This window comes from Amphimedon queenslandica, unplaced genomic scaffold, assembly GCF_000090795.2.
Source record: "Amphimedon queenslandica unplaced genomic scaffold, v1.1 AMPQUscaffold_13084, whole genome shotgun sequence".
In the NCBI taxonomy this organism is placed as follows: domain Eukaryota; kingdom Metazoa; phylum Porifera; class Demospongiae; order Haplosclerida; family Niphatidae; genus Amphimedon; species Amphimedon queenslandica.
In genome coordinates, this window is record NW_003546680.1 from 18,224 (window position 1) to 29,360 (window position 11,137).

The window sequence follows — 11,137 nt, forward strand, 5'->3', positions numbered from 1 at the left end:
GCGGGGCTGAAAGTGGGTGGGGCTGGAATGCTTTGCAGAATGGCTTCCAAGCAAGAAACTTTGGCAAACAATAAATAAATAATAAATAATCATAATATTGAAAAACTGACAATGATAGATAAATATAATCAGATTTGTTCTTATTAGTCACAGGATCCATCTTTCCATCCATGGAGCCATCTTTCATCCACTTTACTGCAATCAAAGATTGGTTTATCCAGTCTCACATTAACTTCATTATGCATTGAACACATCCACTGACTGAAGGAAGATCTGTCCTTTGTTAATGGTGGATTAGAATTCATCCTATGAATGATAATGATTACTTATTTTGTGTGGAAAGTCTGAGCTGATTCCTATTTTTAAAGTTACTCCAAAATCGGACAAAGTCCCTGTACTATAGTACATGGTCTCGGGCCAAAATTTGCCAAAAATAAAAAGGTGAGAATTATTTAATTTTATAACATTTCCTGATACATATACATGTTCTTATGTTGTGTAGAAAGTTTAAGCTAATTCCAATTAAAATTGGATTTTTTTACAAATTTTTAAAGTTGCTCCAAAATTGGGCCAAAGTCCCTGTACTATAGTACATGGTCTCGAGCCAAAATTTTGCCAAAAATGAAAAGGTGAGAATTCTTCAATTTTATAACATTTCCTGATGCATATACATGTACTTATGTTATGTAGAAAGTTTGAACTGATTCCGACCAAATTCGGATTTTTTACAAATTTTTAGAGTTGCTCCAAAATCGGGCCAAAGTCCCTGTACTATAGTACATGGTCTCAAGCCAAAATTTGTCAAAAATGAAAAGGTGAGAATTCTTCAATTTTATAACATTTCCTGATACATATACATGTTCTTATGTTGTGTAGAAAGTTTAAGCTAATTCCAATTAAAATTGGATTTTTTACAAATTTTTAAAGTTGCTCCAAAATCGAGCCAAAGTCCCTGTACTATAGTATATGGTCCGGGCCAAATTTTTGTCAAAAATGAAAAAGTGAGAATTCACCATTTTAAACCAAACTCTCCTATTATTTATATATTTATTTATATAACTTAAAGCTCTCTTATTTCATATTTTAATATATTTTCTCTTACCATTCCCTCATGTGGTGGCTGCAGTAATCACAAGGGTAATACTTTGAAAATGTCCTCATCATGATGGCCATCTCCTGTTGCTGACTGGTTGAAGGTGCCTCAGGATAATAGGCTGCCATTGTATGGAGAAAGGTCCAAGTAGCTCTGCCCAACTGATCTTTATCCACGGGACAGTCAGCAGGAGGTTTGGGAGCCTCTTCTGTGACTTTGGGGCTGCTTGATTTTGAAGATTGGCCCTGGAAATAGATAAACAAAATGTTTAAATGTAAACAAAACAACACTTTATTTGTTCAATCTCCTATCCTTACAGTATTATTTTGTTTCTGTTGTTTGCTCCATGTTTTAAAGTCCACGCAGGCTCTACAAGGTTTCTTTCCCGAGCTCTTTGACTGCCAAGTATCATCCGCCATATTTCTTATTGCATTAATAAATCAATTAGCACCACTTCAACTCATGAATAATTAATGATGTTGTTGTTATTCATCACATTATTATTATAAGCACAGCATTTGGAGCACGAGTTCAAGCAGTGAATATAAGTACAGGAAAGGTTTAAAGCAGGTCATATTTAACTTGCCTGCAATTTTTCTCACTTCCTTTCTCAATCACTTTTGGACCAATACTGGCAGTAGATCTAGCTACCTGTCTTCTTTGCAGCAAGTAAGCTTAAGCCTGTCTGTGCGTTTCTAGTTTGCATTGCTTTGTTGCAATCTCTTTAATGAGTGTACTTAATTGCATATATCCTTGTTATTATAACATCTTCCCTTGCAGGCTAATACTAAGTGACAATGTCTGATAGTCTCCTCTCATCTGATGCTCCTATCAATGTCGCTGCAGGAGACTATCAACACTATCAGGTTGAGGTGACGCCCATGCAAAATGGCACGCCCTGCAACAGCAAAGAAACTTCTCCATTAAACAATGGGCCAGGAGACTCACTTCCAAGCCTGCCATTGGTCTCTATGCAGAGAAGCCTGCTAAGTGGAGGAGCACCTCCAAATGCATACATCAAACCAGAACTAACAGCTCCTCCATTGGTTCACCTTCCACTCTACACTCCAGGAGGAGGACAGTATAGGCAGCATACTGCTACTTCAATTGCAAATGCTTCTCCAACATTCTCAGATATTTCTTCAATTCTCCTCACACAAGATAACGCTAAGAAGCATCACGGCCCCCTCCCTCCGCTCAATGAGATAAACCACACCTCACAATTAACGGAAGACCCTCATGTCCCAGCGTCCATATATGGCAACCAGTCATTAAACTTTGTTCTTAGCCCACCACCTGCTGCAGTTCATCAATTAGGAATGAAGAGGTCTTATTCCAGTTCACCTCTATCTGACATGACTGATATCAATGCATTAATGCACCCTTCACCTAACTACACCTCACAGCCACTTGCATTCACATTCACAGCTCCTCACGTGCAGCATCCTAACATACAGCATGTACCAGTAGTACAGGGACCTACTAATGCAGGGGCACTGCCCTCTATCCCTGCACAGCAATACACTATAAAGGAGAGGAAAATGTCTATAGAACAAAGTCAGGATTTTACAAATGGAACGTTTGATACTACAATCACTAATAAGGTGACGTTTAGAGAGCAACAGCCTCCACCTTTACTGCATCATCAAGAACCAATGGAGGTATTGTCACCTACTGCTGTAGCTAAACCAGCTGGCAATGTGCTTCACGTCAATTCACCAAGCAATAGTCTATCAACTGAGATTAGCAATGAAGAGCCTGTAAGCTGTTTATGGGAGTCTTGTGCACAGACCCAGATGAGCATCGGTGAGCTAGTGAACCACATTGAGAAGTGTCACATTGAGAAAGGAGCTATGGAGGAATACGTTTGCCTCTGGAGGAACTGCCCGCGCAACAGAAAACCTTTTAACGCCCGATACAAGCTGGTGATCCACATGAGAATACACTCGGGAGAGAAGCCAAACAAGTGCACTGTAAGTATTGAGAGAGAGGGGGAAGGGGAGAAAAAGGGTTGTGATTTTAAAATTAAAACTGAGATTATGGCTAGAAGGTGAATAAATATGACCAGTAATCATTGGTTAGAGGCCACTAATGGACATTATCACTTAATGGCACTAAAATGAGTTTTGAAATAATGATTATTATTATTATATAAGAAATTATAATAATTAAGTTAGTGCTTGAGGCATACTCCTAGGGCCAGGCGTCCACGGCTACTAATTAAGTATAAAAACTAATACTAAAGCACAAACCACATTAGCTTTAAGTAATGAGGTATAAAGAACACCACGAGTCATAACATTCAGTTGATTGTTCAACTGGTAGTCATTGACAACAAACAAGTCACTGCATGACTGGACTCTCCCTTGAGGAAATGCAATACAAAAACTCTAACATTAATAATAATAAAAATAACATTCCAATCATTCCTTGTTATTGTTTGTCACCTTTATGATACCCAATACCTGCCTAATGTATACCGTTAATGAGTTTTGACCACACCCACTAATGAATAAATTACCAGCTCGTATTACATGATTCAGTCTACAGTTCAGTGACTAGTGACAATGATAAACAGGCAGGCATGAATATCATTAAATATCCGCCATAGTCACAACAGTAATCAACACTATTAATGGCCTCCATTGTACAGTCCATGCACTATGGTCCTTCACTGAAATACAATCCTTATATTGCCTCTAGCAGTGCTACCACAGTGTGATACTGTGGTTAGTGTATAAGTATCAGTTTTCAATCCTCTTATCTCCTGAGTATACCACCACTGAACTGCAGTGCAGCCTAAGGTCTGTATATATTGGATGCATATCCAACAGAGAGGGAGTGTGGACCTGTTGTTGTTTTAGATTGAGGTTTTGAGGTTTGGCCGGCAAATGCAGTCTCACGAAAATTATCAAATAATAATCATCTGAGAGAATATGTATTGCCTTATATGGAAAACAGGACACACACAGGATGCAATATTCATAATAATAAAGAACAATTCATGAATTAATAGAATATATATACCATAATATTTCTTGCATTGAATACATGTGCATATTATTCCATTCCCATACTACATTATTTCATTCTCATTATTCCATTCCCATGCAGCACCCCGGCTGTACTAAAGCATTCTCAAGACTGGAGAACCTCAAGATACACATGAGGACTCATACTGGAGAGAAGCCATACGCCTGCCAGTTCCCATCATGTGACAAGTCCTTCTCAAACTCATCAGACAGATCCAAACACCAAAAGACCCACTATGAGCAGGTACTGAACTGATACTATAACAGTAAAAGTACAATCATAATGTATACTAGTGGATGCAACCACAGTACAGTTGTTCAAGTTGTCACAAGCTGTCAAGTTTAGTTAATGTATTATACTTATTAGCAACTCTTTTCAATGAATTAGTGGTAAAAGCTTGCTGTTGATAAGATAGAGAAACAAACCATTAGACAGCAGTTGTTGGTTGTTGTATGGTTAATCAGTAATGAGAGATAAAGTGTTGACCAAACTGTTTAAAGTGGGCAGGAGGTGTAAGCTGACACCAGCTACAGGGTTAGCACCAAAAACACTAATAGATCTTTCATTATTAAAATATATATTTCTATGACAACTCTTTAGTAGATTTGAGATATTTAGCTATGCAGTTCAACTATAATAATGACTCAAGTTTATACAATGTACATGTAGTTCAGAGTAATGCTGGAAATGTAGGAAGATTTATGTATATTTAGTTCTTTTATTATAAGAAGTAAAGAATAGCACTAAAACTATTAGAAAAGACAGTTCTGTAATAGCAGAGAGTTATAGTTCCACTATTAATGATGAACACTACTCCTCATTAATATAACCTATCACTTCTCTTCTTTATAGAAACCTTATGCTTGCACTCACCCTGGCTGTGACAAGAGATACACTGACCCCAGCTCATTGAGGAAACACTCAAGAACACACTCAATAAAGAAGGTACAGTAATATGTACATGTACATGTAATGAGAGCAGAGAGAGAGAGAGAGGAAAAGAGATTTAGTTGTTTAAATATTTTATGCCCAGAGGAGCAGTAGTGTACACATGGAAGATGCTATTAGCAATATTCTCACGTAATACATGTACATGTACTGTATATCCCAATGTTGTGTATTAAAAATAATGCAACAATGAATACAATTATAATTGTAATATAATATGAGATGGAGTGTGACACTGACATTTAACACTAAGAGCTTCAAAGGAGGTTGCATTACAACAAGACACAAACCCCAATATAGTGTTACAATGCTTAGACTAAGATGGAATCACTTCAGTCCTCATTATCAGTCAATAACTTTATACTTAGCTGGTTTTATTGTAAACATACATTTACCAATACATTCCATTGTGTTACTAAAGAAGTAGCTATGCTTGTTAGCTCATAATCAATGCAGAAAGCACAGTCATACTTTTAATAATTATAGTGTTCATATTGTGCTAATTGTTGGGAGGATCTGTGATCATTTCTGGCAGGATTAGAAGCAGCTGGGTATAAAGAGTGATGTAATGATAATATTTGAGTACTTTAAACTATTAAATTAATAAATGAAGCTAATCCATTAACATGAACCTGTATTTGTATGATTAAAGTTTGCCCACAAATGCACACACAAAGGATGAAAGGCAGAGGTACATGTACATGTATATACATGATTAACTGTACTGGTAATATAATACTGCATGAGTGCATGTATGGGTAGACATAGCAAGTTATGACTGTGTCATGAACTATTGATTATGTATGGAAACATGGAGAGAGACAGAGACAGAGAGAAAAATATTAATTTTTTGTTAAGTGCGTTTACATCAGTGATTAATAGGTTATTATTTTTCATTAATTATTAATTAATGTAGTACGGTAATTAGTGGTTGGAATATAGTTACGTCTCATAATTATGTTAATTTAATTAATTGATAATTATAATTAATTATTAATATATCTTCTTCTTAGGCTCGTGGAAATGAACTGACCGACTGTCTTCAAATTCAGTCACTGCCTAAACCACACCCCCAATCCCAGGTCCCGCCCAACAAAAAACAAACTAAAAAGAAGCAAACGAAACCTGACCTGGAACCACACCCACTTTTAATCCACTACACGCCCACACACTCTTACCCTAATGTACCTCCTTATTCCGACCAATCACTTTACAGTGATCCTCCTCCACTATACTCCGCCCTTCCCCTGTATGACCACACACCCCAGCCCCTCCAACCCTCTCAGTATAATTTCATTCCTCCAGTACCTGCCGGGCAGTATGTGCCACGCCCAGTTATAAAGCCACACCTCCAATTATCGGTGAATGGATACAGTCACATGTACAATACAGGGGGAGTCCCTCTCACCCATTACCCGACACACCCACCTCCGAGATATGAGGACGAACCAATCAAATACTCGTTACCGGGGCAACAAAGACCACACCCATTACAGCCAATTAACGATTATTCTGTGGCCCCCCCCCTTGACCCACCCACTAGCGGAATGTATGATAATGGAATAGCTACAAGTTCTACTGGAGAATATTTTTAACCCTTTAATAACTGACACACCCACACACAGGTATTATAATTAACACCTCATTATTATTTATTATTATTATTATTATTATTAAATGCAGAATTAGTGTCAAAATTTAAACATAAAATATCATGAAACAAAAAAGGGAGAGAATGAGAGAAAGTGCATATAAAGATTACTAACAGTTTACTAACAGATTACTAATAGTTACACTGACAATGTCACAGTCTATATCAGTATACTGAGGCTGCATAAAGAAAAAGAAAAAACGGAAAAGCTCAAAAACCATCTTTAAAACCTTCCCAACAACATGTACATTAAACTACATGTATTCACGCTATACAGTACATGTACATGTATAATGTATGCGTGTTATTAATGATAAACCTGTTACCAGCTCCACCCACTGGAGGCGTGTCCTCAACTCCTCGACCTATAGCTCCTCCTCCTCCTTTCTGGAGAGCGGGACCTTCTCCTCTCTCTCCTCTCATTGTCATGACGATGTCTCCTTTCCCCTGATCCTGATCTCCGTCTATCCCTAGAGTATCTGTCATGAGGTGATCTTGATCTCCGCCTGTGATCAGGTGATCTTGATCTTCGTCTGTGATCAGGTGATCTTGATCTATTGCGTTTAGTGTCGGTTGATTTCTGATCACTAGTTGATGATTTTGAGTTATTTTTAAAAGAAGAAAATCTAAAAATAAATAAATAAACGTAACCTACTATGGAACTAATGAACAATTTAATATGTCAAAATGGAGAATTCTCTCCTTTTCAATTTTGGTGAAATTTGACCAAAATCCCTGTACTATAGTACAGGGACTTTTGTCCGGTTTTGGAGCAACTTTAAAAATTTGTAAAAAATCGAATTTTAATTGGAATCAGTTCAAACTTTCTACGCAACATAAGTACATGTATATGCATCAGAAAATGTAATAAAATTCAGGAATTTTCTACTTGTCAATTTTGGTGAAATTTCACCAAAATCCCTGTACTATAGTACAGGGACTTTTGTCCGATTTTTGAGCAACTTTAAAAAATCATAAAAAATCCAAACTTGATAGAAATTTGTTCAAACTTTCTACACAACATAAAAACATGTATATGTATCAGAAAATGTAATAAAATTGAGGAATTTTCTACTTGTCAATTTTTGTGAAATTTCACCAAAATCCCTGTACTATAGTATAGGGACTTTTGTCCGATTTTGGAGCAACTTAAAAAAATCATTAAAAAATCCAAACTTGATTGGAATCAGCTCAAACTTTCTACACAGCATAAGTACATGTATATGCATCAGGAAATGTAATAAAATTGAGAAATGTTGCACTTGTCAATTTTGGCAAAATTTCACAAAAATCCCTGTACTATAGTACAGGGACTTTTGTCCGATATCAGAGCAACTTTAAAAAATCATAAAAAATCCAAACTTGATCGGAATCAGCTTAAACTTTCTACACAGCATAAGTACATGTATATGCATCAGAAAATGTAAAATTCTCTCCTTTTCAATTTTGGTAAAATTTGACCAAAATCCCTGTACTATAGTACAGGGACTTTTGTCCGATATCAGAGCAACTTTAAAAAATCATAAAAAATCCAAACTTGATCGGAATCAGCTTAAACTTTCTACACAGCATAAGTACATGTATATGCATCAGAAAATGTAAAATTCTCTCCTTTTCAATTTTGGTAAAATTTGACCAAAATCCCTGTACTATAGTACAGGGACTTTTGTCCGATATCGGAGCAACTTTAAAAAATCATAAAAAATCCAAACTTGATCGGAATCAGCTTAAACTTTCTACACAGCATAAGTACGTGTATATGCATCAGAAAATGTAAAATTCTCTCCTTTTCAATTTTGGTAAAATTTGACCAAAATCCCTGTACTATAGTACAGGGACTTTTGTCCGATATCAGAGCAACTTTAAAGATTCTTAAAAATCATTATTACTTGTGAATTTCCTCTTGGCTTCCCTCCTCCTCATCACTGGCTGCTAAATCATACTTTGATAAATCAACATCATCATCATCTTCCTCCTAATAACATTAATTAATTAATTAGTGGGTGTGGTTCCATTACTCACCGACTCCTCATTCTCATTATCATTAGTTGATCCGTTTTTATTTAAACGAAACTGCTTCTTCTTACGTCCAAACTAGAACAAAAAAGAACATAAATAATTTTAATATCAATAATTACTTCATCAATTTCATCGTCTGAATCTTCCCTATCAATATACTCCACATTATCTCTTTCACAATAGCCACCGCCCACACCTAATGGAGGATAAGGACCACACCCATCATCATCATCATCATTACCAGTCCGTGCTTCAATCTTAGCAAACTTTGGTTGCTTGCACATGTTACATTCGTTCCTCCTAGCCCAATTCACATTGCCACACCTACCAAAAGAAGAGGGGGCGTGTCACCTCCTCACATGTATCAATCTTGATATTTTTCATCTTACATGGCACATTGCCAGTCTTCAGCACTGAATAGGCCCCCACTTTTAGACGCTGCCTGTTTCCCAATCTCAGCCCCAGTCTTCTTAAACGTGTCCACTTTCCCCTTATCTGTAACGATATGGTATCTCTAATTAAAGCCCACCACCTCCCCCAAATATAAAACACAGTGGATACCTCTACCACATTTGTTGCATTTGTCCCTCCAGGAGAAGTTAACGTTGCCACAGCTAAGGGAAGGTTAGAATATGAAGAGAAATAGAGTCCCTCACCTGCTGTCGGAACATATCCAGTCGCCTTCATTCACTCTGATACTTTTCGCCATTTTGTTGGTAGACACACCTCTTTTTGTTTCTAATTTAAGGAAGAAAAAGAAATATCAAACATTTCTAATTAAAGGGAGGGAAAATTTTATCAAAATGGCGGACAAAAAGGAGCAAAATTATGCACTCTTGGAAAAAGACCCAAAAAGAATAAAACAATTAAAGTAAGAGTTAATGATACTAGTAATGATGATAATATTATTTGTAGCGTTGATTAATGAGCATTTTAAATTAAATTTATACGGCTTCATGTATATGTACATGTATTTTATATCATCGATTATCGTTAGGTTGTATCTTGAAGCTAACAGATTGTATGATAAGAGAAGGTTAATAACTAAACAAGAGAATGGGGAATATTCTATACCAGTTATACTGGACCACACCAAAGACAAAGACGATTCTCATTCAACAGAGATTAGTGATCTGAAATCATCGAGTATTGATCCGAAATCACCAAGTATTGATCTGAAATCACCAAGTATTGATCCGAAATCACCAAGTATTGATCTGAAATCACCGAGTATTGATCCGAAATCACCAAATATTGATCTGAAATCACCGAGTATTGATTTGAAATCACCAAGTATTGATCTGAAATCACCGAGTATTGATCCAGAGACTCTCCTCAAAGATCACCCACAACTGTCCAGCTGTAGACTAGTAGTGGATGAAGCCACAGTCTCTACAAGGAAGCAACCATCAGATATTGTGGTCTTTATAGAAACTGTACATAAAATACTCAAAGACACTGATCATCTTTTAAACCAGGAGGATAAAGAGCTACTCCCCTCCTTCCTCTCTCAACTGCCCTCCATTAAGATACAGCGACACTCTGACCTGGTACTGTTATCAAAAGGAGGGAGCACTCATCAATTGTGGAACAGACTACAGTCAATATATCCTCCATTATGGACTCAGGTATCTCAGTCTCTTCATTGCAACAGGATAGCGGTATCCTCCATTATAAAACCCAATGGTTACCGATCACCTAACACTAGACTGGTCCTTGGTACCAGTGGTTGGGTAGAGCACACTGATAATGGAGTTAAGTATGTGTTTGATATCACTCAGTGTATGTTCAGTAGGGGAAACATCACTGAGAAGATTAGGATGGGATCACTGGACTGTAGAGGAGAAACTGTAGTAGATCTGTATGCTGGTGAGAGATTATATAAGTAGTGGTTTTGTTTGGTTTAGTTGTACATGTTTTAATTGGGCCCATTGTGTCCATTTTTGAGCAATTTAATTTTTTTTAATTTTGACAAATAACTACTAGCTGGCACCAACCTGAACTGCCAGTTATGTCTATAACAGACATGTTATAGACATGTCTATAACATATTAACATGTTGTTAGCCCTATTGCGCCTGTTCTTTTAGAATTCTCAGGCACTTCATTGGTATCCTATCACCCAGGCCTACTATTATTATTACTATCATTGTTTTATGTACAGGTATAGGATACTTTACCCTGTCATTACTGGTCCATACTGGTGTAGAGTGTGTTCATTGCTGTGATTGGAATGAGTCAGCATTAGAAGGACTGAGGAGAGGACTAATAGCTAATGATATTAATAATGAGAGGTGTATCATACACTATGGGGACAATAGAAAAGTAAGTAATAATGTTGAATTTACTATAATGTAAGTCATTATGACCTTGTGCAATAATGCTAGGGTAAGT

The 11,137-nt window shown here is 36.7% G+C and overlaps 3 protein-coding genes across 3 annotated transcripts; 1 reads left to right on the top strand and 2 right to left on the bottom strand.

Annotated features, from left to right (window-relative positions):
* Positions 1-40: 40 nt before the first annotated feature.
* Positions 41-1,602, bottom strand: LOC100639500 (FAD-linked sulfhydryl oxidase ALR-like). The gene is made up of 3 exons (XM_011408152.2): positions 1,411-1,602; positions 1,103-1,338; positions 41-306 (listed from the first exon to the last, which is right to left on the bottom strand). The coding sequence occupies exons 1-3, from the start codon at positions 1,510-1,512 to the stop codon at positions 144-146; spliced, it is 501 nt and encodes a 166-aa protein (XP_011406454.1). The 5' UTR covers positions 1,513-1,602; the 3' UTR covers positions 41-143.
* Positions 1,603-1,672: 70 nt separating this feature from the next.
* On the top strand, positions 1,673-6,729 carry LOC100639624 (zinc finger protein GLI1-like). Its single transcript, XM_003389371.3, has 5 exons — positions 1,673-1,762; positions 1,874-3,066; positions 4,208-4,369; positions 4,979-5,071; positions 6,088-6,729. Exons 2-5 carry the CDS (start codon positions 1,891-1,893, stop codon positions 6,667-6,669), a joined length of 2,013 nt encoding a protein of 670 aa, XP_003389419.2. The 5' UTR covers positions 1,673-1,762; positions 1,874-1,890; the 3' UTR covers positions 6,670-6,729.
* A 30-nt stretch (positions 6,730-6,759) lies between these two features.
* On the bottom strand, positions 6,760-9,501 carry LOC100639247 (zinc finger Ran-binding domain-containing protein 2-like). Its single transcript, XM_020001347.1, has 9 exons — positions 9,401-9,501; positions 9,306-9,358; positions 9,134-9,239; positions 8,986-9,068; positions 8,864-8,940; positions 8,748-8,819; positions 8,615-8,700; positions 7,045-7,351; positions 6,760-6,904 (listed from the first exon to the last, which is right to left on the bottom strand). The coding sequence occupies exons 1-8, from the start codon at positions 9,451-9,453 to the stop codon at positions 7,078-7,080; spliced, it is 804 nt and encodes a 267-aa protein (XP_019856906.1). The 5' UTR covers positions 9,454-9,501; the 3' UTR covers positions 6,760-6,904; positions 7,045-7,077.
* Between the last annotated feature and the right edge of the window lie 1,636 nt (positions 9,502-11,137).

What these genes read in the sequence shown, in the direction of transcription:
- LOC100639500 (XM_011408152.2), bottom strand. Translation starts at nt 1,512, where the DNA reads ATGGCGGATGATACTTGGCAGTCAAAGAGCTCGGGAAAGAAACCTTGT. An exon ending in AACAGAAACAAAATAATACT is followed by an intron (nt 1,339 to 1,410) that starts GTAAGGATAGGA and finishes ATCTATTTCCAG; the next exon opens with GGCCAATCTTCAAAATCAAG. An exon ending in AGCCACCACATGAGGGAATG is followed by an intron (nt 307 to 1,102) that starts GTAAGAGAAAAT and finishes TATCATTCATAG; the next exon opens with GATGAATTCTAATCCACCAT.
- LOC100639247 (XM_020001347.1), bottom strand. Translation starts at nt 9,453, where the DNA reads ATGGCGAAAAGTATCAGAGTGAATGAAGGCGACTGGATATGTTCCGAC. An exon ending in ATGCAACAAATGTGGTAGAG is followed by an intron (nt 9,240 to 9,305) that starts GTATCCACTGTG and finishes ATATCGTTACAG; the next exon opens with ATAAGGGGAAAGTGGACACG. An exon ending in ATAATGAGAATGAGGAGTCG is followed by an intron (nt 8,701 to 8,747) that starts GTGAGTAATGGA and finishes TAATGTTATTAG; the next exon opens with GAGGAAGATGATGATGATGT.
- LOC100639624 (XM_003389371.3), top strand. Translation starts at nt 1,891, where the DNA reads ATGTCTGATAGTCTCCTCTCATCTGATGCTCCTATCAATGTCGCTGCA. An exon ending in AAAAGACCCACTATGAGCAG is followed by an intron (nt 4,370 to 4,978) that starts GTACTGAACTGA and finishes TCTTCTTTATAG; the next exon opens with AAACCTTATGCTTGCACTCA. An exon ending in GAACACACTCAATAAAGAAG is followed by an intron (nt 5,072 to 6,087) that starts GTACAGTAATAT and finishes TCTTCTTCTTAG; the next exon opens with GCTCGTGGAAATGAACTGAC.